The 26,538-nt window shown below is 43.4% G+C and overlaps 9 protein-coding genes across 9 annotated transcripts; 4 read left to right on the plus strand and 5 right to left on the minus strand.

Moving 5' to 3' along the window:
• Positions 1-466: 466 nt before the first annotated feature.
• I203_101702 (uncharacterized protein) lies at positions 467-2,139 on the plus strand (the record flags this gene model as incomplete). Its single annotated transcript, XM_019150516.1, has 6 exons — positions 467-705; positions 803-908; positions 994-1,109; positions 1,250-1,540; positions 1,673-1,968; positions 2,066-2,139. 6 exons carry the CDS (start codon positions 467-469, stop codon positions 2,137-2,139), a joined length of 1,122 nt encoding a protein of 373 aa, XP_019000109.1.
• A 606-nt stretch (positions 2,140-2,745) lies between these two features.
• Positions 2,746-3,585, minus strand: I203_101703 (uncharacterized protein; the record flags this gene model as incomplete). Its single annotated transcript, XM_019150517.1, has 1 exon — positions 2,746-3,585. The coding sequence occupies one exon, from the start codon at positions 3,583-3,585 to the stop codon at positions 2,746-2,748; it is 840 nt and encodes a 279-aa protein (XP_019000110.1).
• Positions 3,586-3,984: 399 nt separating this feature from the next.
• Positions 3,985-7,794, plus strand: I203_101704 (uncharacterized protein; the record flags this gene model as incomplete). The annotated part of the gene is made up of 18 exons (XM_019150518.1): positions 3,985-4,055; positions 4,164-4,226; positions 4,294-4,483; positions 4,634-4,801; positions 5,008-5,167; positions 5,222-5,448; positions 5,511-5,604; positions 5,663-5,823; positions 5,887-5,994; positions 6,053-6,199; positions 6,269-6,449; positions 6,522-6,593; positions 6,662-6,791; positions 6,881-7,137; positions 7,218-7,234; positions 7,341-7,472; positions 7,573-7,620; positions 7,696-7,794. The coding sequence occupies 18 exons, from the start codon at positions 3,985-3,987 to the stop codon at positions 7,792-7,794; spliced, it is 2,325 nt and encodes a 774-aa protein (XP_019000111.1).
• Positions 7,795-8,568: 774 nt separating this feature from the next.
• On the plus strand, positions 8,569-10,789 carry I203_101705 (uncharacterized protein; the record flags this gene model as incomplete). Its single annotated transcript, XM_019150519.1, has 8 exons — positions 8,569-8,647; positions 8,733-9,081; positions 9,172-9,247; positions 9,381-9,668; positions 9,885-9,991; positions 10,072-10,113; positions 10,236-10,519; positions 10,611-10,789. 8 exons carry the CDS (start codon positions 8,569-8,571, stop codon positions 10,787-10,789), a joined length of 1,404 nt encoding a protein of 467 aa, XP_019000112.1.
• A 555-nt stretch (positions 10,790-11,344) lies between these two features.
• Positions 11,345-14,398, plus strand: I203_101706 (uncharacterized protein; the record flags this gene model as incomplete). Its single annotated transcript, XM_019150520.1, has 10 exons — positions 11,345-11,599; positions 11,736-12,074; positions 12,136-12,186; positions 12,252-12,320; positions 12,379-13,014; positions 13,075-13,434; positions 13,496-13,609; positions 13,674-13,757; positions 13,826-13,879; positions 13,949-14,398. 10 exons carry the CDS (start codon positions 11,345-11,347, stop codon positions 14,396-14,398), a joined length of 2,412 nt encoding a protein of 803 aa, XP_019000113.1.
• Positions 14,399-14,862: 464 nt separating this feature from the next.
• I203_101707 (branched-chain amino acid aminotransferase) lies at positions 14,863-17,198 on the minus strand (the record flags this gene model as incomplete). Its single annotated transcript, XM_019150521.1, has 13 exons — positions 14,863-15,016; positions 15,106-15,282; positions 15,412-15,472; positions 15,550-15,595; positions 15,659-15,752; positions 15,832-15,938; positions 16,074-16,153; positions 16,231-16,327; positions 16,391-16,414; positions 16,488-16,572; positions 16,645-16,699; positions 16,772-16,919; positions 17,016-17,198. 13 exons carry the CDS (start codon positions 17,196-17,198, stop codon positions 14,863-14,865), a joined length of 1,311 nt encoding a protein of 436 aa, XP_019000114.1.
• A 566-nt stretch (positions 17,199-17,764) lies between these two features.
• Positions 17,765-19,843, minus strand: I203_101708 (uncharacterized protein; the record flags this gene model as incomplete). Its single annotated transcript, XM_019150522.1, has 6 exons — positions 17,765-18,018; positions 18,114-19,046; positions 19,105-19,248; positions 19,333-19,474; positions 19,593-19,731; positions 19,824-19,843. 6 exons carry the CDS (start codon positions 19,841-19,843, stop codon positions 17,765-17,767), a joined length of 1,632 nt encoding a protein of 543 aa, XP_019000115.1.
• Positions 19,844-21,273: 1,430 nt separating this feature from the next.
• I203_101709 (uncharacterized protein) lies at positions 21,274-23,336 on the minus strand (the record flags this gene model as incomplete). Its single annotated transcript, XM_065516935.1, has 10 exons — positions 21,274-21,438; positions 21,510-21,796; positions 21,920-21,984; positions 22,050-22,140; positions 22,227-22,369; positions 22,440-22,513; positions 22,621-22,761; positions 22,857-22,884; positions 22,985-23,127; positions 23,238-23,336. 10 exons carry the CDS (start codon positions 23,334-23,336, stop codon positions 21,274-21,276), a joined length of 1,236 nt encoding a protein of 411 aa, XP_065373753.1.
• Positions 23,337-24,999: 1,663 nt separating this feature from the next.
• On the minus strand, positions 25,000-26,488 carry I203_101710 (uncharacterized protein; the record flags this gene model as incomplete). Its single annotated transcript, XM_019150524.1, has 2 exons — positions 25,000-25,629; positions 25,739-26,488. The coding sequence occupies 2 exons, from the start codon at positions 26,486-26,488 to the stop codon at positions 25,000-25,002; spliced, it is 1,380 nt and encodes a 459-aa protein (XP_019000117.1).
• Between the last annotated feature and the right edge of the window lie 50 nt (positions 26,489-26,538).

Genomic DNA, 26,538 nt, shown 5'->3' on the forward strand with positions numbered 1-26,538 from the left:
AGTACTCGTAGTCAGTGACAGAGGGGAGGTGTTAGGATGGTTGTTATGATTTCCCGGGTATGTCGGGGCATCTAACAAGCTTGCACATGTCGTGCCGTGCCATCTTACGTGAAGGGATCCAATAGGTTTTATCAATCCACTGCTCGTACGGTTATAACGCCGATACTCCGAAACCCACTGTTGAGAATTGTGGATTTTGTTCCGCGTTTGAAATCCGTCATCGTCATGGATTTGTATTTTTTTTGAAAAGTGCGAATGGGATTTGACCCTGAGCGTGAGCGTGAGCCAACGAACAACCACCAAACGACCGACGTCTGTCACCACACCCTCACATCCTCACATCCTCATTCAATACCTGGCTGAACATAACTCTTGTTACTACCTCTGAAAAGCAACTGCACCACTCTCCTCTTCCTTCGTCTTCGTCTACATTTGATAGATTTGATTGTATACTTGACTTCTCACAATGTCTCCTTACAGACCCAACCCTTTCTTCTCCACCACCAACACCTTCTTCGTCCCCTCTGTCGGTGACAAGGTGGATAACGCCGTTGCCCAGGCTAAAGCTCTCGGCCAAGATGCTCAATCAAGAGCTTCCGAATTAGCTGGTAAAGCCGACAACAAATTCCAAGATGCCAAGGAAGCCGTCAAGGTCACTGCTAAGGACGCCGCCGGTGCTCCCCAAGGTATTGATCTTTACTCCAGGTGAGTCTGATTATCCAATCATCCATCTCTACCAGCATTCTCCCTCTATATTCCAGAGTAGAGGTGAACTGACAGTTCCTTTCCTGCTTCGCTACAGATTCGCCCTTGCCGGTGCTCTTGGTTGTGCTGTCACCCACGGTGCTCTCACCCCCGTTGATGTAGTCAAGACCCGAATCCAACTCGAACCTGAGGTCTACAACAAGGTAAGTCATCCGGTTCTTCTCTATCCCCTCTTTCACCTTAATCCACGTATATGGTATGGACTAATACTCCTTATCTTGCCTTTAGGGTATGGTCGGTGGTTTCAGACAAATCATTGCCAACGAAGGTGCTGGTGCCCTTCTTACCGGTTTCGGTCCTACCGCTGTCGGATACGCCATCCAAGGTGCCTTCAAGTTCGGAGGGTGAGTTTTTAACATTATATATTGCATGGTCGAGTTCCCGGCGTCTTCCAATCTGAAGAGAACAAAGGGAACTCTGTCAATATGGCATATCCAACTAGCCCAATATGATATGACACTATGCTGATCGATTGATAATACAGTTACGAGTTCTGGAAGAAGAAGGCTATCGACGTTCTCGGTGTTGACAAAGCCCGAGAGAACAGACAAGCCGTCTACTTGGGAGCTTCAGCCATTGCTGAATTCTTCGCCGATATTGCCCTTTGTCCTCTCGAAGCTACCCGAATCAGATTAGTATCTCAACCTTCGTTCGCTACCGGTCTCGCTTCAGGTTTCCTCAGAATTGCCAGAGAAGAAGGTCCTGCTGCCTTCTACGCTGGTTTCGGTCCTATCTTATTCAAACAAGTTCCTTACACCATGGCTAAGTTCGCTGTGTGAGTCAATGTCTCCTTCTCCTTTGGGTGGTTAAAACTTCTTGCGATATCCCCGTTCAGTCTTTGCGACATCCGATCGGTCAATCTGACAGTACATGGAGATGATGCTGATATTGTGAAATCCTTGTACAGCTTCGAAGTTGCTTCCGAAAAGATCCTCCAAGCTACCGGTAAATCCAAGGACTCCCTCACTTCAGGTCAATCCACTGGTCTTAACCTTTCCGCCGGTTTGATCGCCGGTATGGCCGCTGCCGTTATCTCTCAACCTGCCGATACTTTGCTCTCCAAGATCAACAAGACCAAAGGTGCGCCCGGACAATCCACCACTTCCAGACTTGTTCAAATGGCCGGTCAACTCGGTGTATCCGGTCTCTTCACCGGTATGAGTGCTAGATTGGTCATGATTGGTACTCTTACTGCTGGTCAATGTGAGTAACCTCTCCGATACTGAAAGATCCAACCTTCAACTTGGGTGAAGTGGGAATGAGAATATGTTTACTGACGATTTTTTTTGGCTATGAATAGTCCTTATCTACGGTGACATCAAGAAGGCCCTTAACGCTACTGGTGGTGTCGAGATCGCTGCTATCCCCAAATAAATAATATAAATACGATCAATATAGATTAATTAGTATTTGTTTATACCTAAAACGGATGGAGTAGTTTCGATTCGATAATGATTGTGGTGTGGGATGCAATATCATATCTATCATAGTATATCTGTCATTGCTACGTCGCATACGGGTATCTGCAATTCGCATATTCTCGTCATATCATAACATAATGGTGACGAGAGTCGAAGCTTGTTAGAATGGTTTACAGAGTTCCAGACGAGTGCAATCTATGTTGTCTCCATTGATACTAGAAAAGTCATCGTTGAAGCATAGGTTAGACGAGAAGTCATCTAATTCTCATGGCTGAAATATCGCTGAAATATCGGGATGGATCCAGAATGGAAGCGCAAAGCTTCATCGATCTTATTGATCTTTCACCTTTCCCAGATCAGGTGAACGGCGGATGCCCGGTGTTATTCGCCGAAAAGTCTATCCACATGATGTGTATGAAATAATGCATGATATATGTATATGTGTGTCGTAAAACTTCCACCTCGGCATTCTGCATCCTGATCTGACGTCGAAATGGACTAATCGTCTATCTTTCCATAACTAGCAGAAGCAGCCTATTTGCATCGCAAGACAAATCACCTAATTCGATGTGTTCTTCTGACCATTACTCTCGTCATTCAATCCCCCTCCCACAGCCTGTCCTCCTATCTGTTCCACCTGCTGTGGTTGTTCCTCCTCAGCTCTTATAATCAAATGATCAAACTTTTCTGCCAATCCTTCGAACCCTCCATAAAAACCTCCGTTAAACGCCTTTAGCTGTTGGACAATATCCGAAGCTTCTTTGCCTGTTAATGAATGCCGAGCTCGTTTATGTCTAGTTTGGTTCTTTCTTTCGGATTTGGATTTAAGTGGTTTACGTTGAAGTTCGATTTTTATCTGTAATACATCTCCATCTTCTCCGTCTCCACCTTTCTTAATTTGATTCGATGTGGTTGAGATATTCTCAGTGTCCTGGTGAAGGGGAGAATGGGTTTGGGTAGTTGTGTTCAAGGCATTTTGAATATCTTTCAAACTTGGTCCACCTAAGAAATTACTTTCTCCCGATATGTTCTTCGAACCTAGAGGGATTTCCATCAATATTGGACTCTCCAACTGTATAGGTTTCAATGTCGTGAGGAAGATTGTGTTAAGGGGAGAGAGGGAGTCGTGATCTTTGAGAATTGAAAAATCAAATATCTCGATATTCAATTTCTTCTCAACTTGCTTGAGCACGGTGTAGATCTGGATGAGGGATGGGAAATTGCGGTTGAACGATTTGATTATTAGTTTGGTGGAGCCTGATGAGGGATCTTCGAGTGTTGGATGAGGGAATGTCATCAACGCACGACGAGGTAAGGAGGATGTTGAATGTATGGACAATCGGGAGGAGGAACGGAGGGGTTGGGAGAAGGATAGGAGGGTTCGGAATGGGCTGTTCATCTTGAGTCTGGTTGGGGATGATGGGATGGGACGGGAGATGGAGCGGTTGACTCTTTAGTTTTGTTGCTTGTCGTTATGCCCCTTTCGTCAAAATGTTTCTTGCTTCTTTGATGCAAAAGTACTCGTGAAGCTGACAGACTTGCTCTTGGACTTTTTCGTACCATCTCAAACTGAACTTTCCGAAATCAACCTTTGGCCACGTGGTCACCTCGTGTAATATTACGTATATCTTCGCTGAGATGACAGAACAACAGATTAGCTTTCAAGACAGCTTATGAAGTGCATGTCATTCCTCCATCCTCAAACCTTCCCTCTCTTCCTCCTTCCTTCTCATCATACTTGATTGAAACGTCATTCAATACCTATAGCAGCCTCAGAGTTACATCGAGTGACAGCATCATGGCCCCTGCAGCTTCGTCAAGTAGCTCATCAACATGGGTCGAACCAACAAAGGATGATAAACCACCCAAGTGAGTCGTACCAGTCGATCCAGTGATATCAACCTTTTCTTTTTGCTTGATCGTTGGTTGTTGGGTAGAATGTCTGCTAACATAGCTCAATATCCTTCCTCATAATAGAGATGCAGACCTCAAAACAGCATGGGCGTTCCTACAAGTCGGTGTAGAGCATATGATGTCCAGGTGAGTCAGGTCTTCCTCTGCACAACCATCCATTTGAGCATTTTGCTGATGCGCTTGACTGATTTAGGATGCACTTGGGAATGTCATACTCCTACTACATCTTACTGTTCACAGCGGTGTACGACTTCTGCACCCAACCTGGTAAAACGGGTCAATCAACTTTTAGCGCAAACAGGGGAGGTGCAAGCCTGCAAGGTGCCGATCTGTATAGGTCGTTGCATACTTGGTTGAGTGAACATTGCAAGAGAATGAGGCAGGTGAGTTGTTGGTTGTGCTACTAGACTTCATTGATATCTTCTCAGCCATAATTTACTTCTTTTGTCAAATCAATCCTGCGTAACCTCATTGGGCGGTCAAAATGGGGAGCGAGAGAGAGTCGTTTTGGAAGCTGATTTCATCAATCTTAGGACTCGGAAAATCTGTCAGATTTGGAATTGTTGAAATTCTACGCCACTCAGTGGGATCGATATACCACGGGAGCGAGATATGTCAATAAATTGTTCAATTACTTGAACAAGCATTGGGTGAAAAGAGAGAAGGACGAAGGTAGAAAAGAGGTATATACCGTTTATACTGTGAGTGGTCGATATGCCTTTTGTGTGTCAGGCTATTATTTTCATACCGTTCTTTCTCTCTTCAACCCTTATCTACTATATCTCATTCTTACCGTCACTCACATACATCGGTGGTCAAATCTCCTTTCCCCATTTTGCCACCTGACTACTTGTGCTTGGCTATGTCCTTGCCCCTTACGAGATCATGCTAATCCTGCCTAACCTAGCTTGCCCTCGTAGCATGGAAGCAAAACTTCTTCAGACACTTCACTGTGTCTTCAGCAGGGATGAGCCGACTCACCCAAGCTGTGTTGAGACAGATCGAGCAGCAGAGAGATGGAGAAGTGATCGATTCGACATTATTGAAGAAAGTGATCGATTCATATGGTGAGCGATCATACACGTAAGATCCTGTCAGTGATAGCTTACCCTTCTGCACAGTCTCGCTTGGATTGGACGAGGCGGATGCTCAAAGACAAAATCTCGATGTATATCGAGAATACTTCCAGACTCCCTTCCTCAATACTACCGAACAATATTACCGAGCCGAATCGGCAGCTTTCGTCAGCTCTAACTCCGTTTCTGACTATATGAAGAAGGCCGAAGCTAGGTTGCAGGAGGAGTCGGATAGGGTCAACTTGTACTTGCATGACAGTACGAGAACAGATGTAAGCTAGCCTATATATCTCAGACTCCTTAGAAAGCTTACTAATCACCTGTCGATTTTCAGCTCAAAGTCAAATGCGAGAATGTACTCATTTCGGAACATAACAGTATCATGTGGAATGAGTTCCAGTCTCTCTTGGATGCTGATAGAGTAGATGGTGAGTATCTGAGCTCTTGTCCTTACGTTATGGATAAGCTGACGATGTCCCATCTCAGACCTTTCACGGATGTATGGTCTGCTTTCGCGAATTGTAGGTGGACTGGACCCGTTGAGAGAGAAGTTCGGAGAGCACGTAAAGAAAGCTGGTCAAGCTGCTGTGGAGAAAGTCTTGCCTGCTCCTGGGGCTACTTCTGAAACTGGAAAGGCGGAGACTTTGGTAAGCTGACTCGGACTTCGTTGCGTCAGCATGATCATAGCTTACGATGATTATATAAAATAGGATCCCAAAGCATATATCGAAGCGTTGTTGGAAGTCCACTCGAAATATACCGAAGTTGTCGAGGGACCTTTCAGGGCGGAAATGGGTTTCAACAAGTCTCTGGACCAAGTGAGCTGCTTTGATCAGAAAATTGCGTTGATAGTAGCTAATCCTCGCAAAATCACAGGCATGTCGAGACTTCTGCAACCAAAATGCGGCCGCTACCACATCTACTCGATCGCCTGAGCTTCTCGCTAGTTATTGTGATCAACTGTTACGAAAGAGCAATAAAGACTTGGATGCTGAATCATTGGAAGCTGCTTTGAACCAGACTGTGAGCGATCGGACCTGTGTTGTGTTGAGAAATAGCTCATGCTGATACATGTTTCGTTGTCTCGGCTAGATGATCATCTTCAAGTTTATTGATGATAAAGATGTCTTCCAGAAGTTCTATCAGAAGAAACTCGCTCAACGATTGGTCGGATCGCTGTCTGCTTCGGACGATAGTGAGAGTAGTATGATCACGAAGCTGAAGGAAGTCTCTGGGTTTGATTATACCAATAAGCTGTCGAGGATGTTTACCGGTATGTACTGCTTAAATCAGCTATTTATTGCTGTCCTTGGACGAGCGAAGCTGATGATCGAATCTTGGATAGATGTCAACTTATCGAAAGATTTGAGCGAGAGATTCAAAGATAAGGAGAGAACACAAGGAGTTAGCAGTGATAGTAAGCTATGGCTCTACCTATTGGCTTTTGTGTACTCAGCTTATGTCGTGTTGTGTTCAATGTTGTAGTTGACTTTGCCCCTCTCGTACTTGGTACCAACTTCTGGCCTCTGGCACCCCAGCAGACTGATTTCAACATTCCTCGAGAGATCCGATCGACTTATGATAGATTTACTGCTTTCCATAACGAAGTCCACCAGTGGGTTGATGCCTGACTTATCCCTTGGTTTTAACGTGATTCAGATGTATGATATCGTATTTGCTAATATCGTTGATTGTGATACTTAGGGGTCGAAAGCTCACTTGGTTATGGCACGTATCAAAGAACGAATTACGTACGACCTATCTCCCTCAGAAATTCATCTTCATGACTTCCTCCTACCAAATGGCCATCTTAACCCAATTCAACGAGAATGACAGTTTGAGCTATAATGAGATTTTGACTGGAACCAAGATCGCCGAAGGGATATTGAAACCTCAGTTGGCGTTGTTGGTGAAAGCTAAAGTTTTGTTGCAAGAAGGAGAGAATTACGATTTGAACTTGAGTGAGTGATCAGCTGTTATACTACATATCGCTGCTCGCAAGCTGGTACATGAGCTGATTGAGGTGTGTGCGATCCTCTAGATTTCAAGTCTAAGAAGGTTAGTATTGAGTGTCTTATCGCATATTCAATGCCATTTGTCGGAACTTCCTATGTCTTGTATTTCAGGGGCAATTCGCTGATAATGTAACTTCCTCCAATCGCAGATACGAGTCCAGTTGAACCAAGCTGTCAAATCGGAACAGAAAGCGGAAGCTAAAGAAGTGTTGGCTGCTGTTGATGAAGATCGTAAATTCATCTATCAAGCTACTATTGTGAGGTTGATGAAAGGTAGGAAGGTGAGTGAAACTTGCTTCCAATCAGGCTCTACAATTTACAATTCAGATTGTGCGACCTGGGTCTACGTCGTATGATTCACTAATTCGTTCTGTGGGATAGACAATGCAACATCAAGCTTTGATACAAGAAGTTACCGCTCAAATATCTGTGAGTTGACTCATCCCCTATATCTCGTGAGGATGAGTGCATCCGCTAACCATATGAATTTCTCGTCGCGGTTAGTCCAAATTCACACCCAAGATACCAGAAATCAAAAAGGCAATTGATTATTTGATCGATAAAGAGTATCTGGAAAGATCGGCAGAGTCGAATAACACTTAGTATGTTTGCTTTGTCTCTTGTGGTGTCGAGTCATGCTGACCATTTGCGATTGTAGCAACTACCTGGCGTAAGAGATCACGCGAGTTGATAAGTAATCCACGCCCAGGTATTATGTGTGCTCAAGTATGAGAGGGAAGGTGATGTGAGACAGAGTTTGAGAAGCCAAGTAAAGGTAGAGAGCAGACTTTTGAGATGAGTTGAGAAAGACGATGAGATACATACGACAAACCATGTTATGACGATACCTTATTCTTTCCTCTTCCCCTTTTGTCTCGCCAATACATTTTTACTGTAGTATACATATCAGTCGATATATTTCCTGCGTTAAAGACAGAGTGAATATCGATCATCGCATGAATATGAAAATATGAATCAAGACAACAAAACATGAGGATTGCATGTTACGAGTATTACATTTGTTTCCATCGGAAGATACGATGCGATATCCGGTCTTATCGGATGTTTTATCTCTTTAGCTTATCAGTGCGTTAATTCGAATAGGAGCAGATCCACGTTGATCGGATGGGTCACTTTTTTGTTATCGTGATATACTCGACTGGTGAATGGGTATTCACTCGTATGTGTGTGTAAGTCACAGTGTACTTCACTTCCCTTTGATGAACAGCCTATAAGAGGAGGATACGTTTACCTTTTTCTTACTATCCCATTCTTCTGTCATTCTTACCTATCTCCGACTCCTCAGCTCTTCATTCACTTGTTCTGCGTTCACCAAAATCAAAATCAAAATCAAACACATTCCCATTCACATTCACCATGACCCAATTATTCGTAGGTACGTTCATGGATACTCCCAAACCGGGCGAACTGAGGATAAGGAAAGATCATTTGATGGGTAAGTATTTCTTTTTCCTCTTATATCAAAACAATCATGTCGTCATCACTCTTGAGCTGATCCGAAATATGGTCTATATGTGTAGCCATCTCCTCAGAAGGATATATAACCCATCTCTCACCTCTTCACTCTGACTCATCCCAACTATTCTTGTCCGATCATTCCTCTGTATCCCCTATCGAGATACCCAACGCGTCATTCCTCCTACCTTCATTCGTGGACTTGCACCTCCACGCTCCGCAATACCTCTTCAATGGGACCGGTTTGGATCTACCACTATTAGAATGGTTGGAGAAATACGCTTATAAAGCCGAAGAGAGGATTGATAGTTCCACGGAACTTGCTGAGAGGGTATATGAAGTGTTGGTCAGGAGGTTGTTGGATAATGGAACGGGGTGTGTTAGTTTTTTTGGAAGTATTGGAGTTGAAGCGAAGTGAGTGAAAACATCATCATGTATCAATTGATTGATATACCCGTAGTCTTTTATTCTGTATTAACGTGATTACTTTGACTTCCCTCTCAGCTTGATCTTAGCTAGGAAAATGCAAGAATTGGGATTGAGAGGGTTTATAGGTAAATTATCGATGGATCAATCACCGGTGAGTGTTTCATTTCACTTCACTTTACTGTACTCCAATCATATCCCTTTTCTATATGACCAATCATAAAATTTGATTATGATGATATGTAATGTAATGTAACTGATATGAGGTATGATCGATCAACGTACAGCGTCCAACATACGGTGAATCATCAGCTACATCCTCTCTTTCATCCATAACCCAATTCCTAGATTCTCTCCAAGGCTATCTCGCACAGTTCCCAGCCCACCAGCGATTGGTCCAACCTATCATCACACCCCGATTCATCCCTGTATGCTCGGACGAATTGTTGGTCGGATTACAGAAATTGGCAAAGGAGAGAGATGTAAGGATACAGAGTCATATGTGTGAAGGAAGGGATCAGATGGATATGGTTTTACAAAGGGGTAAGGGCCAGGATCATGAGTATTGGGATGAGGTGAGTTAGAGTTTCTTTCAATCTGTTTTGATCTGGCAGATGTTTGTTTTTTTTTCCCTTTGAGTTATTAGAAGTACTAGATGAATGGGAAAGTATTCGATGACAGTTTGGTTGAGAAGAACCCAAAGATGGGATATATCAGATGAGATCATTGAGGATGGGAGAAAAGGCCATAAGTGAAAGGACCATATGCTGACAATCACTCATACTTTGCAGCTCGGCTACTTGGGCCCCAAGACTCTCCAGGCCCACGTGACGTACCTCGACGAAGAGATGATACCTCTTGTGAAAGATAGACAGGTCACAATGGCACATTGTCCTTTGTAAGTGTGTTCCTCTCATTTGAAAGTACACTTGGTATGCTACCAAGCGAATATGAGCTGATCGGAGCTATCGATCATAGGTCGAATGCCTATCTATCAGAAAAGCAGTTCCCATTGAGAGAGTGAGTGGTGCATTCGATTCCTATAGTGTCATAAATGGTATACCCGTGGCATATATAGCCTTTCAGCGTGAATCGACCTGACACCTTGAAATCAATGCTAATATCACATGTCCCACTTACAGAGCCATCGATAACTCGCTTTCTGTCGGTCTTGGAACAGACATAGCGGGAGGATATTCCCCCTCGATTCAAACTCAGATGCGCCAAGCAGTGATCATCTCCCGGATGAGAGAAGGAGCGAGATGTGAATCTATGAATTGCAGTTTTGCCGAATCGACCCAAAAGGAAGGTCAACATTTGAAGGTCGATTGGAAGGAAAGTTTGTACCTTGCCACGAGGGGTGGTAAGAAGGGGATGGGTTTGGGTGGATGTTTCGAAGTGGGAATGGAGTTTGATGCGCAACTGAGTGAGTACGACTATACATGCAGAATACGGATATTGTCGTATATAGTACGAAAAGAATCTGTCTTCATCTCAGTCGCTGATGATCTGTACAGTCGAATTAGCTAGCTCAAATTCACCGACAGGTACAGGACCACTAGATCTCTTTGATCTGTCTCTGGAAAGTAAGTTGGACGACGATGAGTCCTGGTTAGAGAATATCGAGAGATGGTGGTGTAATGGTGATGAGAGGAATAGGAAGGGTATGTGGGTACAAGGTAGGAAAGTGGCGTAAAAGGAGAGACACATAGGACTGAGTTGTATATAGATGAAATGGTAGTATTTTGTATACTCTGTGGGTTGTCATGGATTGTTGAATCAAGTGATTTTTTCGGTTACTGACAGGATGATACTACTGATGACACCAGCACTGAAACTTTGTTACGATGGTATGAATCACCCGAATCGGCTTTCCTTGTCTCTCAAAGGCATGTCAAGATCAAATTGATGGTCTGTGCGTAAAGTGTCAAGTGAGATTGGTTGACGTCAACTGGTTACTGAATCACCCACCCATCATCCCATCACAGAGAGATATACTGTGCCGCACTCGTACTCATCTCCCCATCTCTCTTCCTTCTTCCTTCTTCCTCTTTTCCTTTTCCTCCCATTCAATTCACTAATAAGCAGTCGATTCCTATTGAAATCATATCATCGTAAGTCCCTTCTTCTTCTGACATTACATCCTGGTTCCAATTAGGTGAATCCTCTCAAAAAATGATCCTTTCTGAATGTGGGAGAGTGGCAACTTTGTGAAAATGGAAGAGCTGACGTGATATCATCTCAAAAGGAAATGTCAAGACCTACGAGAGAACGCAAACCCGCTCCTGTCTTTGGGAGCTACGTCTCATCCGATCGAATGTACGGATCAGATGATGAAGGGGAGGATGAGATCAACGCTGATGGTGATGATGATGATGATGTGGAAGGTGATGATGAGTATGGTGTAGAGGTGGAGGAAGCAGAATCGGAAGTTGAAGAAGTCGATAGTGAGAAGGAAGAGGAAGGCAGTGAATATGAGGAAGAGGAAGAAGAGAAAACTAGTAAAGTGAGATCACCTTTCTTTTCCTTCTATCGGACTTTTCATCGACATCGCTCCATATGACCATTCATCGAGATAGTATTGAAAATGAGAGTTTCCAGTACAATGGTTGAGCTGACGTTATACCTCTTTGGCATGATAGAAATCAAGAAAATCTTCTACTTCAGCAAAAGATACCCAAAGAAAATCTACTGCCACTAAAGAAAACAAATCCGATTCAAAAGCAAAACCTAAACCGAGAAGCAAACCTGCTTCATCTACCGCTGCCACCAACAAGGGCAAGAAAGGTAAAGATGATAAAGAAGTACAGAAGGAAGTCAAAAAGATTGAACTCAAATCAGGTCCAATCAAGAAAAAATCGAAGAAGATCGTCGAGTCTGATATTGAGACTGAAGTCCCGTCGGATCATGAACAAGAGATAGAAGACCATGAGGAACATGATGAAGGTGAAGGTTCGGATGGAGATGAGGGAGATGCGAAGGTATGTTTTCCATCAGCTGCGATATTCAGTTCTAATCCTAAGCTGACGTTATGCTATCTAGAAATTGGTAAAGAAGGAACAACCGAAGAAGATGGCGACCACCGGAATTGTTGTAAGTGTTGCTCTACCCTTTGATAATCTGGGTAGCCACTGAAGTCTGTGCCCATCTAAAACAAGCGAAAGCGAGTTGGGAAAATTGAATCCCCTGGAGCATCGGATGAAGAAGCTGTATCCAAGGCAGAAGACGTAAGTTGAGCGACCCTAGCATATGTGACCATTGTTGCTGACGTGATATCAATCTAAGGACATAAACGATGAGGGGATCGCTACTGATACCGACGAACCTCGCATGACATCGAAGAAGAGTTCGTCAACAACCACCAAGGCTGCTTCCACCAAAAAAGTCAAACCTCCAATTCCTCTTCTAAAACCAGCCGTTACCATGAAATCGACGAATACCAAATTACCCGCTCCTAAAGTGCCCAAAAACAAGATTCACCTTGCTCCGTCTTCAGGCTCCTCGGTTACTTCTGGCGTCAAGCCAACTGCAAAAGCCTCCACTGCTGCAAAGAAAGGTAATGGTAAATTCACTCCACTCTTGCCGAAGAGTTTCAGCATTGCACCATCCTCAGCATCATCGTCCTTCACCACTCCATCTGCCATCGTGGCCAAAAAGGCTCAAAATGCGTCCACGAAGAAGATCAAGGAGGGTAAAGAAGAAAAGTCGGATGACAAGGAAGAGAAAACTGTCAAGAAATCTACAAAAGGTAAAGTAGAGAAGGTAAACATCAAGGAGGATAAGGCTTCTGTTAAAGCAACCATTAAACCTAAAGTAGAAGTGAAGAAAGGAAAACCTCAAGGTAACAGTACAAAGAAGGAAGGACCAGCAGAGGATGCGGAGGATGAAATGGTCAGTGGCGACGAGGAGACCGAAAGATTGGTGAGTCAGATGAACATTGTTGTGAAGTCCTGTAAAGCTAATTCAGTGCCCTGCTTTTAGTCTCTCGATCCTGGCTCATCTGACGAGGCTGGGGAATCCGGGAGTATCGCACAAAACATATCGGATCTGGAGTCCTCAAAAGTTGAAAGGCGAGCAGGAAACAGCTCAAGTGGTAGAAGAGATGAAGCTGATCAAGCCGAGACTCCCGAGAAAAAGTCGAAGTCTAACTCTTCGAAGGGTCAAGGTAAAGCTGCTGCTCAAGAGGAAGCCTCCGACAAGAATATAAAGAGAAAGATCAGTGAAACCCAATTACCCGAAGAAGATGAGTCAGGCGAAGACGAGAAAAAAGATAGCGGAGAAGCTTTCGGATCAAAGGTCGAGGAGGATGCTTCTGGAGATGATCAAGAGAGGGCCTCGCAAGTAAGTTTACCACCATCCAGCCTGGTCGATTCCATTGATAGCTGAAAGCTTTTGAAAGCAGCATGGAGGATCAGAAGCCGGTTCTTCACAACTATCTGCCAGCTCAAAGCGAAAAGGCTCTGGCGGGAAGAAGGTCGTTAAAGCTGGCTATGCAGCTCCGAGAAGATCTGACGAGGTGAATTGTCTATCTCAGATGAACCGAGAGGATGGAGTAGCTAATGATTTGCCCCTGGTGATAGCTCAAGAAGAAAAGCTCATCTAAGGAAAAGGATGTCCCAAAGCAGGCAGAAGACGACGCTGAGATGGATGTTGATGAAGACCAAGTAAGTGGCACAAAGTACAGTACATAGAAATGACATACGGAGAGGTGCTAACACTTTAGCCATCTTAGCCATTCTCGCCTGCAAAAGAGGAGAGTAGCAACATTCAGCTCGTGGCTTATCCAGTTAGTCAGCTATTTGACTGATCACTCACGATTTTACCGCAGTACGGCTGATCTTGCGATAACGTGCAGACTCCCGTCACTCCACCCAAACGAAAGGAAGTCTCATCACCTTCTACCCCATGCCCCTCGCCCAAAAGAACACCTTCGGCTACTAAGATTCCCTCATCTGTCAGAGGGTCAATTATCTCTTATCTTCTGGACTCAAAATTTACCAAAACTCTGGCTTTCACATCGATCGAGACGCCCACATACAATTCTACGAAGTTGGCAAGACATTGGAGAGAGGTACTGGCTCCTGAGCTCCAGAAGCATTTTGAAGGTAAATCACCGAAGAAAGGAAAAGCGTCGATCGACAAGGGTTTGAGAATCAAGATCTGGGAATTGGTGACTAAGAATTACGAAAAAGTAGACTGGAAATCCATCGAAGAAGAGAATCAAGAGTTTACTACTACCAAACTGAAGAGACATTTCAGAGAAGCTATGGTCAAAGAGGGTAAGAAGTATATCGAGAGCTGTTAAGTGAGTTCACAACTGAACAGAAGATGACGTCCAGATGTTATTCAAATATTTCTCACTCAAATATTTCTCACTCAAATATTTCTCACTCTATATATCATCCCCATACAATCATCTTCTTGGTCAACATCCATATCGACTTCTGCTCTATTCACGCAATATACATATCTATATACCCGCATACGCTTTTGCTTTCGATTTCATATTTCAACGAGAATTCTGAATATAGCCATGTTTATCATTTTACCGCTTATACTCGTAACGAGGTTTATCAAGATTGCTTACCATCCAAATTCGACTGTATATAATACGATATATATACCCATGCATGTGAAGTACTTCATCTACAACCTATACTTCATAGTCCCTCTTGCCCTCGTCAACCCCATCATCCTGAAATATCCAAGAACCAATAACCGAAAATCGCTTCTTTCATGTCTGTCCTATTATTTCTTTGTTTGTTTTGTTTATACCGACTTGACGGGATTAGCAATGACAGACCAAGGATGTTCAATTTCACCAATTTGAATGGCTGTCATCCTATCCAACAACCCTTTGGCGATGGATCCTAAACCGTCGGGACCGGTGGGTATCTCGATGTCTCTACCTTCGTATCCGATCCTAACAAAGTGAGTAGAAATAAGCAAAATCGCTCTGATTTCTGAACGCAGTTTGGGTTCAAAATATTTGTTCTGTGATATTGAGCTCACTTATCAACGGCGGAAACAATCGCAGCTGTACCTGTACCGAAAACCTCCACCAAAGTACCGTTCTTTTCAGCTTCTACTAGATCGGCCATTATCAATTTACGTTCTGAGACGACGAGATTTTCAGGTAGGCCAGGGATCTTGTCGCCGTTGGCGTGGGCTCGAGCAAGGGCCAAAGCACTATCGGTAGATTAGATTGCAATTAGAATAAACCAATATTCGTTTTTTCTGGTAGGTGGCAGCAACTCGATGGAACAGGTAGGGTGGGAATGAGGTGGAATGGAAGAGGATGTGATATGAAATACTTACGAGTCTCTGGTTACTCCTGGTAAGACAACATCATCCAATGGTGGAGTAACAAGTTCGACAGCTGAGTGTGGACCCATGCAGAATAATCAGAAATGGTTGTGCATGGAATTATAAGAAGATATGACGAGTAGCACTCACTTCCATCGGGTTTCTTGAAGGCTACGAACAAGTTCATAGTTCCGACCTATCAACGAATGGGAATCAAATCACAATTTCACATTTCCAAAGAAAGGGCCGGCTGACTCACCTCGGTCAAAGCATGTTCTTCACCTAACAGCCACAAATTCTGACTATAACCTTCTTTGGCAGCTTCAGCCTGAGGTACGACACCAGGTGCGTAGCTATGATGATCGCAATACAGGATTAGCATAGTCAATAAATCACCAAGCTAGATCAAACGGAGAACATAACTTGACTTACTTCGCACCGAGCTTGTATCCACCTGTTCCACCTGGAGCGGCCCTAACGAATTTGGTGGTGGCCAATAACTGAACGGGCTTGAATCCTGAGGCGTAATATGGGCCGACCTGGTTTTGGAAACCAATTCAGTATTGCTCTGCGCTGCACTTGTAGATAATGGATGATCACTTATTCGAATTTATTGGGAGAAGTGATGCTAGAGACTGAGAAGTACTGAATGCGCTGAGCACATTGGAACTCACAGGTGAACAGATGACGAATAACATAGCATCTGAACTTGGTCCTACACCTAAAGCATTCTGGGTACCTATCAATGTTGGACCTGTTTCACATCACATGACATATCAGCTATCTAGCGGTTCTCAAAAGCGATGTAGCTGAGTGACAAGATATACTTACGGATGTAAAGTGAATATCCGGGTTCTTTAGGAATCCATTCAGAGTCTAACACGACGAGCTTCTTGATCAATTCAATCAGAGCTTCACCGTCGAATGTCTGTTCATGCGAACAAACACGATCAGCTTGAGGTCGCTGTGTATCAATCGCCAGCTGACTTACAGGAAGGGCTATCCTAGCGGCGCTCTACAGCAAGGGTAGATAGCAAACTTTTCATCAATTCCTGCTTTATCTGTATCTGATTGGTATAGACACCCACTCGGTTCATTCTTGCCATATTCATATCTGGTCTGAACAACCTGACGGTCCCGTCCTCTTGTCGGTAGGCTTTCATACCTTCGAACCTATTTAATCGAGCACATCAGTAAATGGTATCACCGACGGGAGATGAGATAAAGATCTGAGGTAAGCCTTACAATGTGAAAGCATAGTGGAATACAGTAGATGAAGGATCAAGTTCCAAAGGAGCATCTATAATCGGAGGTCAACAATGAAAAATTGACACCAAACGTTGATATCGTTGATATTGGTAGACAGACGTACAAGGTTTGATCTCAGGTGTACCCCATCCATTAGCAGAGTTCCAATTGACAGTCAACATATGATCTGTGAATGTCTTTCCAAAGACCAATTTTGAGGGAGGTAAAGGGGTTTTGGGTGAGGTCGTCTTGGTGATTTTCATCAATGATGCCTGAGACAGGTTCATCATCCATCACTATTAGCTATGTAACCCTCGCGATGCTTCTGCATAGGTATATGTATATGCCAAACTGGGAATCGGACGCACATCCAAATCAGGTGTCTGAATAATTTCACCCGTCATGACATCTCTCATAGGTTGAGGATTCCTCTTATAACCCCTTGTTTGGGATGCGACCATAGCTGGTCGGACGATGCTGCTGACATTGTTGTGGGCGAGTTGACGGGTGGTCAAGCGGGTGAGAGAGCGTAAAGGAGCGATTCGCGACATGCTGCCGAGGTGATGGGGGAGTAGTATTGAGGAGAGAGGATATGGAGATTGCTAGATAGGTGTATATATATGTCCAGAGGTGATGCTATGCCATGTCTTTATTTATTTCGAGTCTGATTGCTATATTGAGTCGTCCTGGATGGTTTTCCCACGTGGCGCTCCTCTCGTTCAAACCCGAAATGTATGTACACGGTCCGAGCCATCAGTACGGCCGGAATAAGGCTACTCGATCGAATATACGAGTATGATCTCTCATGCATGGCCTCTCCCATCTGTCCAATCAATCTCATATCAGATCACACGCATTCACTCATATATCATGTGAAGGTCCGGCCACCAGCAATAGGGACAGTGATGGGGATGGTGGTCTAACCTCGTGGATCTCGTACATCAAAACAGTCAAGTGAATGAGCCAAAACAAACATCCGATACATCCCATCCCATCCGATATCCATCTACTTAGAATAAAAGAAACATACTTACAGTTAAACCAAGGAGTCATACAAGCATACAAACAAAGAATACAGACAGTCAAATCATCTTGGATCGTTACAAACAATACACACTTATAGCCTACGATCCGGGCGGCCCTCATAGTTAAGCGATTGGAAATTCGATCCATTCCATTCAACTGATCTTCTTCTCCTCTCCAACAATCTCTTAGCTCGCTTGACGTCCCTAGCTTCCACTAAGAGATTGGCAGTATGGAAAGTGGAGGAATATAACATTCTAATAGGCCGGGATCGACTTCCATTTCGAGCGCCATTCGTCGACGAGGATGATAGTAATTCTGAAAATCGAGTGACCAATCCCGATTTATCTATGGAACAAACAGACCAGCCCTCAGCCACTAAATCTCATGTAACCCATAGGCTGGTGATATATGTTATATGGTATTTGGTATTGATCACTTACCCAGATGATAGGCACCCTTCTCTTCGTTATCAGCAAGATCAAAATCACCTATCCCTCTCAAGTCTAACTGCAAGCACCGTTTCCTACCTCCCGTATTTCCACTGCTATTGCCACTAGGTTCCTTCCCTGCTAACCATTTGATAGGTACTTCTCCGACTGAATAATCAGATTTTCCATCATCACAATCATGCCCATGCTCGTGATTCGCCTCGTCATTGATATTGTGAGATACGTCGAAAGATCTTCTATCGTATGGTGTGGGTGGTAAACTATATTCTAACGGGCAGGGTGTATCAGGTGGAGGAGTGAATGTCTGTCCATTAAATCTACGTGTGGTCTCTTCTCCTGGTGGGTGATGAGATGTTTCATCCGATGAATGATAACTCGTGGAATCATCTGATATCGAATGATATTCCTCGTCCTCCTGGGGATCCTCATGATCTTGAAAGAAGAGTTCTTCTTGATCCGATCTGATTAATTCACTGGATTTACCATATTCCTCTCCATCTTCTTCACCATTATCATTCGTAAATATATGTTTCAATACTTCAATCTCAGTGACCAGACTTGATCCATCTTCATTTTTCGTATAACTAATAAACGGTCTTCCCCTAGGCAGTGGCAGTGAACACCCATCGGTAGTCCCATCCAAGTCATCATCATCGTCATCGATTAGGGGTCGAGGAGCATAACATCTTTCAGGCCAAACGAGGAATTTCCTAACCCTCTCCGAGAATTTATTTTCGGCGGATTTAGAGAACCCTATACAAGCTAGTGGAGAAGGTAAGACGGTGATTTCAGGTGTGATGGATGAGGTTGATCTGGCTGGTGATGGGGAAGTTGAACATGATGGGAAAGAAGGTCGAGAGGGAGTGAGGGGTGATATTAGGGAACGTCGTCTGGGTGAAGGGGTAGAGGACGGATCAATTTGCCCTATTGGTCCAACAAGAAGAAGATTCAGTACTGATAGTGTAATTTCAAGTCTACTTACACCCTTGATGAGTAAATATGTTTCTAGCTTTTTCAAAGTCACTCTCTTTCACCAATAGGAAATCGGTGAAATAGCTAGATTGGTACAAGATGGATATACCTGCTTTGGCCAGTGGAGCAGAGACGTGACGTAGATGAGGCGAGTCTACAGGTAGAGGTGTAAAACCATTTAAGAATGAGCTTCGATCGGTTGGGCACCGTTAGGAGTATAGAAGACAGTGATTCTTACCATAATTCCCAATTTCATCTTGATCTCCACTGGATATCTCAAAAACCCTCCAACTTGTCGATATTAGTATGTCACCTTTCTCCCGTTCACTGATATCTGACCATTCAAGGGATATCAGATCGAGCGAGCCGAAGATTGCCATCTATACATCAAAGATAGCATCAACATTCAAATCAGCTTCATGATGGATAGATTAAAGAAAAAAGCGAGAAGCACGGGAACGAAGAGAGTATAGACGTTTTGTCAGATTAATTACTCACCTCAATTCGGTTCGATGTTATGTTGAAGAACTCAGCAGATTCGACCGAAGATCTATCGATAGTCCAATATATCTTGGTAGTGTACACTTCACTTGGCGATATGGGTATATGGACGATTGCGACCGGGTCTGAGAGTGCACTATGGTTATTCAAGGGATACATCAGCACATCAGTCAGTCGAGGATAAGTGACTGATTTGGTGGAAAGCTATGGCAAGGGAGATAGACCTACGTTATGACTATAGCAGGCATCTTGAACGACCTTTCACTCTCTTATGATTTTTTATCTATATTCTAATCCCCAACAACAACCACAGTATACATTAACTATAAAGACGACTTTTCCAATTGAATGTTGAAGGATACTGTACTTATTATCGGGTCTCTCTTTATATGACAATGGTGATTCCCCACTTTTCAGCTCCAACAAATATCGATCTTGATGTTCATCATCATCCAATCAGGCTAACCCACACACAGATTGAGGACTGAAGTGAAGATGGGGAATGATGGAATGAACTTTATTCGTTGTTATGCACAGTCCGTTCGAAAGTGGTGGCTTGAATCTCCCATCTCGTCGCCTTGCTCTTACCATGATTGAAATTGGTATCCAAGTACGAGGGGGGGAGGGTGATGCTTCTTTCCCTCCTGCGTACTCCTTCCTCTCATCTTGAGTCACTACTGTGTGCATGCATGTCTGCGGAGCAAAAGTGAATTTTGATCCGCCCGAATCTAAATCTTTGATGGGGTCGCAGGGGTCCTTTGAATTGATAGTTGATGTTGATGGATGGATGGATGGATGGATGGATGGATGGATGATTGATTTGATCTTATTGTTCACGGTCTGATGGTATGGCATTGTATCCAAGTCCTGTTTTGATGACATGACAGCAACCACATCACGCTGGTGCACATACTACCCAGGAGTAAGTAGGTTCGTGGGGAATAGTGTCTGAAAGTGGGCTCGTTTGCCCCTGATTGGTAAGTCCAGCGATCAAAGGATAGCTTGGAGTGGGGAAGCGAAAAGGCTTTTTGATGGTTGATCGTTGGAGAGAGATCCCGTCAGTCTAGATGAGAAATGAAACAAAAAGATTGTTCTTGATACCTTGATCCTTTAAGGGTGATCAATCCTCTTCTGACCCACTTTGTGATCCGTCTTGATCGGGAAACACGTACCGATATACCGAGAACAATACGGATGTTGATCTTCATGAATGTTTCGTTCCTCACTTAGCCCATCATCGGAAATCCACCTTTTCATTGTTATGTGATTTTGGGCCCAACCATCATGATGATAACTTCGACCTCCGTGTTGAGACCTTCTTGACATTGCTGCACAACGAAGTACATATCTGCGAGCTTATTTCAAAAACAGCAAGCTTGCATCGTAAATACACAGGAGCATTTCGAAACTCTCAATGATTGTCCCAACAACATATCCAGATTATACTTTTTCTCTTTTCACCGACTCTACACTCTATTCGCAATATAGTCTGAACGATTACCCAAAAAATGAAAATACAGTATTGTACAAGACGAAAAAGCAATGACTTGTGTTGTATAGTATCGTGATGTATGGTACTGTATGGTATGTTGTGGCAGTCCTATTGTTTTCTAGGCTGAAACATTGTATCATATCTGAAAAGAATTCTGAGAAATCTTCTTCCCTTTCTGTGATGGGATCACGAATGATGTACAGGAGCGGATTTATTGGTCATAACCGATTTCTCATCATCCGACTTCCCCAGATCATTGTCATCATGCGTTGAAGATCTAGGCATCGATATCGCCTCAGGGGTGGATAGAATGTATTCGTCCGACCGGGAAACCACAGTAGTTTGTTCGACCTGAACGGACCAAAAACCCATATATCAGTAAATACAGCACTATGACTGCCACCGAGTGAAGCAAAATTTACCTTGATCATAGGCATCTGAGGGTTTTTCCTAGTTGAGGAACTACTTATAGGCGATTGCATTTCTATCCCACTTTCTTCATTGTTTAATGATCTCAATCCAGGTGGATAGGCCGCATAAACCCTTCCACCTGATCCTTTACCACTTCCATTGGATATAGCGTGAATACCCCCTGAAGCAAGTTTATCTTCGAGTAGGTCCCGTAAGTCCTGTCGACCGCATAAAGTGTGGAGAGCCGAATGATAGTATAGTACAGGTAGGATACAGGTTATGATTCTTCTCATGTCGGCTGTAGGTTTTCCCACTGTCAGTTCAGCGCACCACACATAGTATACATTACTGAGTCATAAATGATATCCGGCTGATCATGCTGTATGGAGGGACGAACCGAGGGGAAGGAGCAACCACTCACTCAATGGGGTACCCTTGCTTCCACTTGCAGCTTCGAGGATGATCAGACAAATGACGGGAGGGAGCCTTGACAGACCCCACAAGTGATGATGAGCATCGGTCGTGACCAACTAACTACACGATTCACTCACATGGTCTCATAAACTAGTGAAATCAACTTTCTGAAAACTTTCGTTTCCTTCGAGAACAGACTATCCTGAGTTTTGAACAAAAGGATAGTCACTGAACGACACCCATAGCACAAAGTCAGCCGATCCTTTCAAGCAAAAGACACATTCAGTGTCTAATTAGTGAAGGAGTTCACTTACTGATTATACATAATGCACCGTCGACCACCAAGGTGACAGCTCCCCAAATTTTAAACAATTTCAAGATTTGAGGCATCTTCTCCGGCAATTGCTTGATTGAGTCAACAGTTATTTCTGGTAATTTACATCCATGTACGACAGCCCTTTGTAGCAAAGATAGAAGAATCAGTATCATATGAACGTAGTATCAGATGGGGTCATAGACAGACTTACATAACGGTCATCATCATTTGTACCATACCGCCAATAGCGAATGGAGGAATCATATATATCTTTCTACCGCACATCTACTCCCGGTCACGTTGGAATATCAATATCGACATTACATGGGCAGCATAACGGATGAAATCATGCTATAACGCCATTACAGTAAGGCAGATCCAACCAAACTCACCATCCATACCCTCCAAGTATAATATCCTCCCGCAGCAATATTGAACATTGCAGCCGTCAAAAGTCTAACCATATCTGAGATAACTAAGAACCGAAATATATCTTGAAAATGATCGGGTCCACAATATACCAATCGATAGTCCTGTGAATCAATAATGATAGATTCACATCAATATCAATGAAAGCTGACTGATATAAACGATTGTGTAATGGAGAGGAGGAATGTTCTGTACACACCTCTGCACATGTTAACATTAATTCTCCTCTAGAAAATTCACAACAAGCACAAAACTCATCGATTGGTCAGCTTACAGCTCCAACGCCTTACGCTCGAAATTCAAAGGCGAGAAATCGAGCTAACTCACAGCTGTATGGTCGTACCTACTCCTATACCCCAGAGAAGATACGGTGAATCACGATTCATGAAATAGGTGAAATACTTGATCGTCATTCCTAATACTGAAGTGACCAACATTGCTTGAAGTAATGTTCCTATTAGACTATACCACTGTGGTATGAACAAGTATACCAAACGATCAATCAATCATTTATCAGCCATCAGAGGAACTCGAAATTCAGTAGGATACAGTAGACAAGTATTTGTAGACAAATACTCACAATGGTATCTTCAGGTTCAGCTTTCATCATACTCCATAATTGCGGTGTCAGCTCACTGACAGTGAGCACATGTGTAGTTATATTTGACATTGACGACATCTCAATTGCTCTTCTCCTTATTTCGAGTTCGCTGCTTCAAACGGACTTCTTGTTGACACAATATTGACAAGTGAATAGGTGTATGAGAACTTGTCGACAAATAGGATAAACAAGTCAGAGAAAGAACTTCTACAAAACCTTCTTTCGTGTATACAGAGGATCTATGATTGATAATTGGAAGGTAGGTAGATGAAAGGAATGAAAACGAATGGGTATTCTTTTATATACTAGAGATGAAGTTCGTTTTCGTTTTCGTTTTGATTTCCACTTGTACTTGATTTTATAGTATTCCGATAAGCTTTGATTGAATACAGTACCTCAATACATCTATGTCCGGAAGCATTATTGATTGATGAGGAGTGAAAGGCAAGACAGAGAGTGAAGGAGCGAAGGATGGATATCGTTGATCGGTAACATCCTTATCCATTGTACATGTGTGTATATGTTCATGTATGTGTACTACACATCTTTCCAGGTACCTCCTTAGTCTGCCCGAAAGAACAAGAACAATGCTGAATTGTTGAATCTTTGAGGGAAGGGAAGTCCTATGGAGGACCACGACGATAATCTAAAGAGTCTGAGCGGTTTTTCCAAAGGGATACCTATCCTTTGACAATGACAATAAAAACACGATCGGATCATCTCTCGGTTGACAACATCAAAAGGACGATCCATTCCTGCTTGTCATAAGCCAGCCAGTCGGTCAAAGGATGATTGGTGCTTGATGGGTGATCACTTGTTGTCAATGTATAATTTTTGTACGCGGGGATAACATAACAGATGAAACAAACACCCAAAAACAAACAATCAGCTGATTGTCCGTATCCGTACCCTCATTACCATACTACTGGTAGCATCAAACAACCATGTGTGTTTGTGTGTATGTATCGTACATATGTATGGGACTTGAAGGTAGTGGTACTATCTATGCGGGATAGGTTCGAGCGTTGATCATGTAATGATCATCTGTTGAAGTGTTTCTCCTGTACTGTACTCCTTTGTAATCACATATTTAGCGCACCCGCCTCCGGATAAAACGGCGTGAAAGAGTGGATCATAGCTCAATCAATCATGGCGTTGGCGTTGTTAGTGTTACCAAACTTTACTTTGTCGAGGGAAGGTATCGTATGTCAAAGCATCAGTGGAATGGATAATGGATCAAGAGCAAAGAAGAGATGAGCGTGAGCGAGACATTGGACTCAGTTGATCTAGGTCCACATGACAAGCGACGTGATGTGCTTCTCACGCTCATACCTCATACTGTACCTCATGCTCACATGTCACCTCAGGATCATAATCCGGATTCAAAACGCAGTGCATCGACGAGTTGGAGGATCTGGTAGGAAGGCATGGTTCCTTCCGTCACTCACTCATCACGGTCAAAGGATTGTAAACCTAAAGTGAGGAAGACTTGATCCGAATACATAGACAGACAGGACAAGTACAATGAGAAACATGCGGTATGGTATGCGAGAGATATTTATGGCATATACAAAAAAGAAACAAATGCTATTGGTGTAGAGATAATAATACAGTATATTACAAATATGTTGACGTTGCTATATATGTTGACATTGCTATATATGTGATCGTTACGATGCTGAATGCTAAGTTACATATGATCATGAATGAATGGATGGACGGATGGATGAGACGAGATGGATCATCCCCAAAAAGAAGTCCCAGCTGCTACAGGTTTCGGGGTAGGCATTTCCCCAGATACCATAACCCTCATAGGACTTCTACTTCTTCTTTTTTCTATCCCTGTGCTTGAGTCATTCTCAGAAATGGGAGGGATACGACATGGTATATCCCAGTTATCCGATTGACCCAATACGGTCAATAACCATTCATCTTTATTATCTCTTTGCTGATTATCACTACTTTCGGTGCCCTTGTCCGACGTACCAGTATTGTGGTTGCAATGATGATGCGATTTCAAGGTAGCTTTGGAAGAGTTGGACGAGAAGTTCAATCCTGATTTAGTATATCCAATCTCACTTCCGGGATTGGTCGATTTGCCGCCCATAGGGATCGGGATTGGGACGGGCATATGATCAATGTTGAATGCAAAGTCCGAACGGGGTGACCGAGCATTAGGGACGAATCGTGGACTATGCTGTTCAGCCTTGGTAGGGAAATCGTCGTACAAGATCAATGGAGAGGGTTTTACCGTAATGGGTGTAGCAACTTTCGAAGTAGATACGTTGGTGGACGAAGGGATAGTCGACCGATGAATTACAGCGTGAGGGATTGAGGGCGATGGGATAGGATCGGGGATTTCAGGTGGGATCTGTATTTGCGTAGGATAAGGTATCAGCTAGCATATCCTACATACACCCACCCCGAAACCATCTGTATTATGGGTACGGTACAATGGTGGGCCAAAGGGCTCAACTCACATCAGGTGACATCTCTACGCCCTCTGGCGATGCATCCCTTACACCTTGCAACCAATAAATGACCTTACTGTCCAACTGAGCACGATTCTTTGCGAACTTCAACCTTCTTTTATGATCATAACTTTCTGATCTATCATGTTCACCAAGTTTCTTGGGTCTTATAGTCTTTGATCTTGATCTGACTCTTCCTCTATTCGTGTCATTCCCCTCCGAAGTTGATAAACTACTACTTTCCACTTCTACCTGGGATCCTTCGGTGGTGACGGTGGTGATAACTGATCTATGAGTTGCGATCGATGATTTCGGTCCATCTCCCCCACATTCGTGTCCAGACCGATGCGTTATGTCCTGATCCTGATGCTGATCCTGGTCAATCTTCTCTAGATTTTCGTGTTCTAATAAATCAGGTTTGATCTTTCCGTCTACCAACGTTTCCACTCTTATATTCGGATCCAATAACGATTCATTATTCCCATTACTGTTGTCGTTGTTTTTGATATTGTTTGATTGGTTGAAAGCTTTGATGGTTGATCTCCTCCGTAGATTGTTCGGTGAAGGTGATTGAGACCGGGATATAGATCTAGACCTGGATCGAGATGGTAGACGGGAGGAAGATGATGTATTGGAGTGTGAGTGAGATTGAAGTAACGAATTAACGTATTGAGATAGAGCCGCATGATACGCCGATACAGCCAATGAATTTTCGGTAGTGACGGTTGGAATTTCCATTGTCAAGCTAGAAGTTGTCATTGTGAACCTATCGCTAAGTGTTCTATCTTCCAAAAACACCACTTGTCTGA

The sequence above is a fragment of the Kwoniella mangroviensis genome (genome assembly GCF_000507465.2).
Source record: "Kwoniella mangroviensis CBS 8507 chromosome 1 map unlocalized Ctg01, whole genome shotgun sequence".
NCBI lineage: Eukaryota > Fungi > Basidiomycota > Tremellomycetes > Tremellales > Cryptococcaceae > Kwoniella > Kwoniella mangrovensis.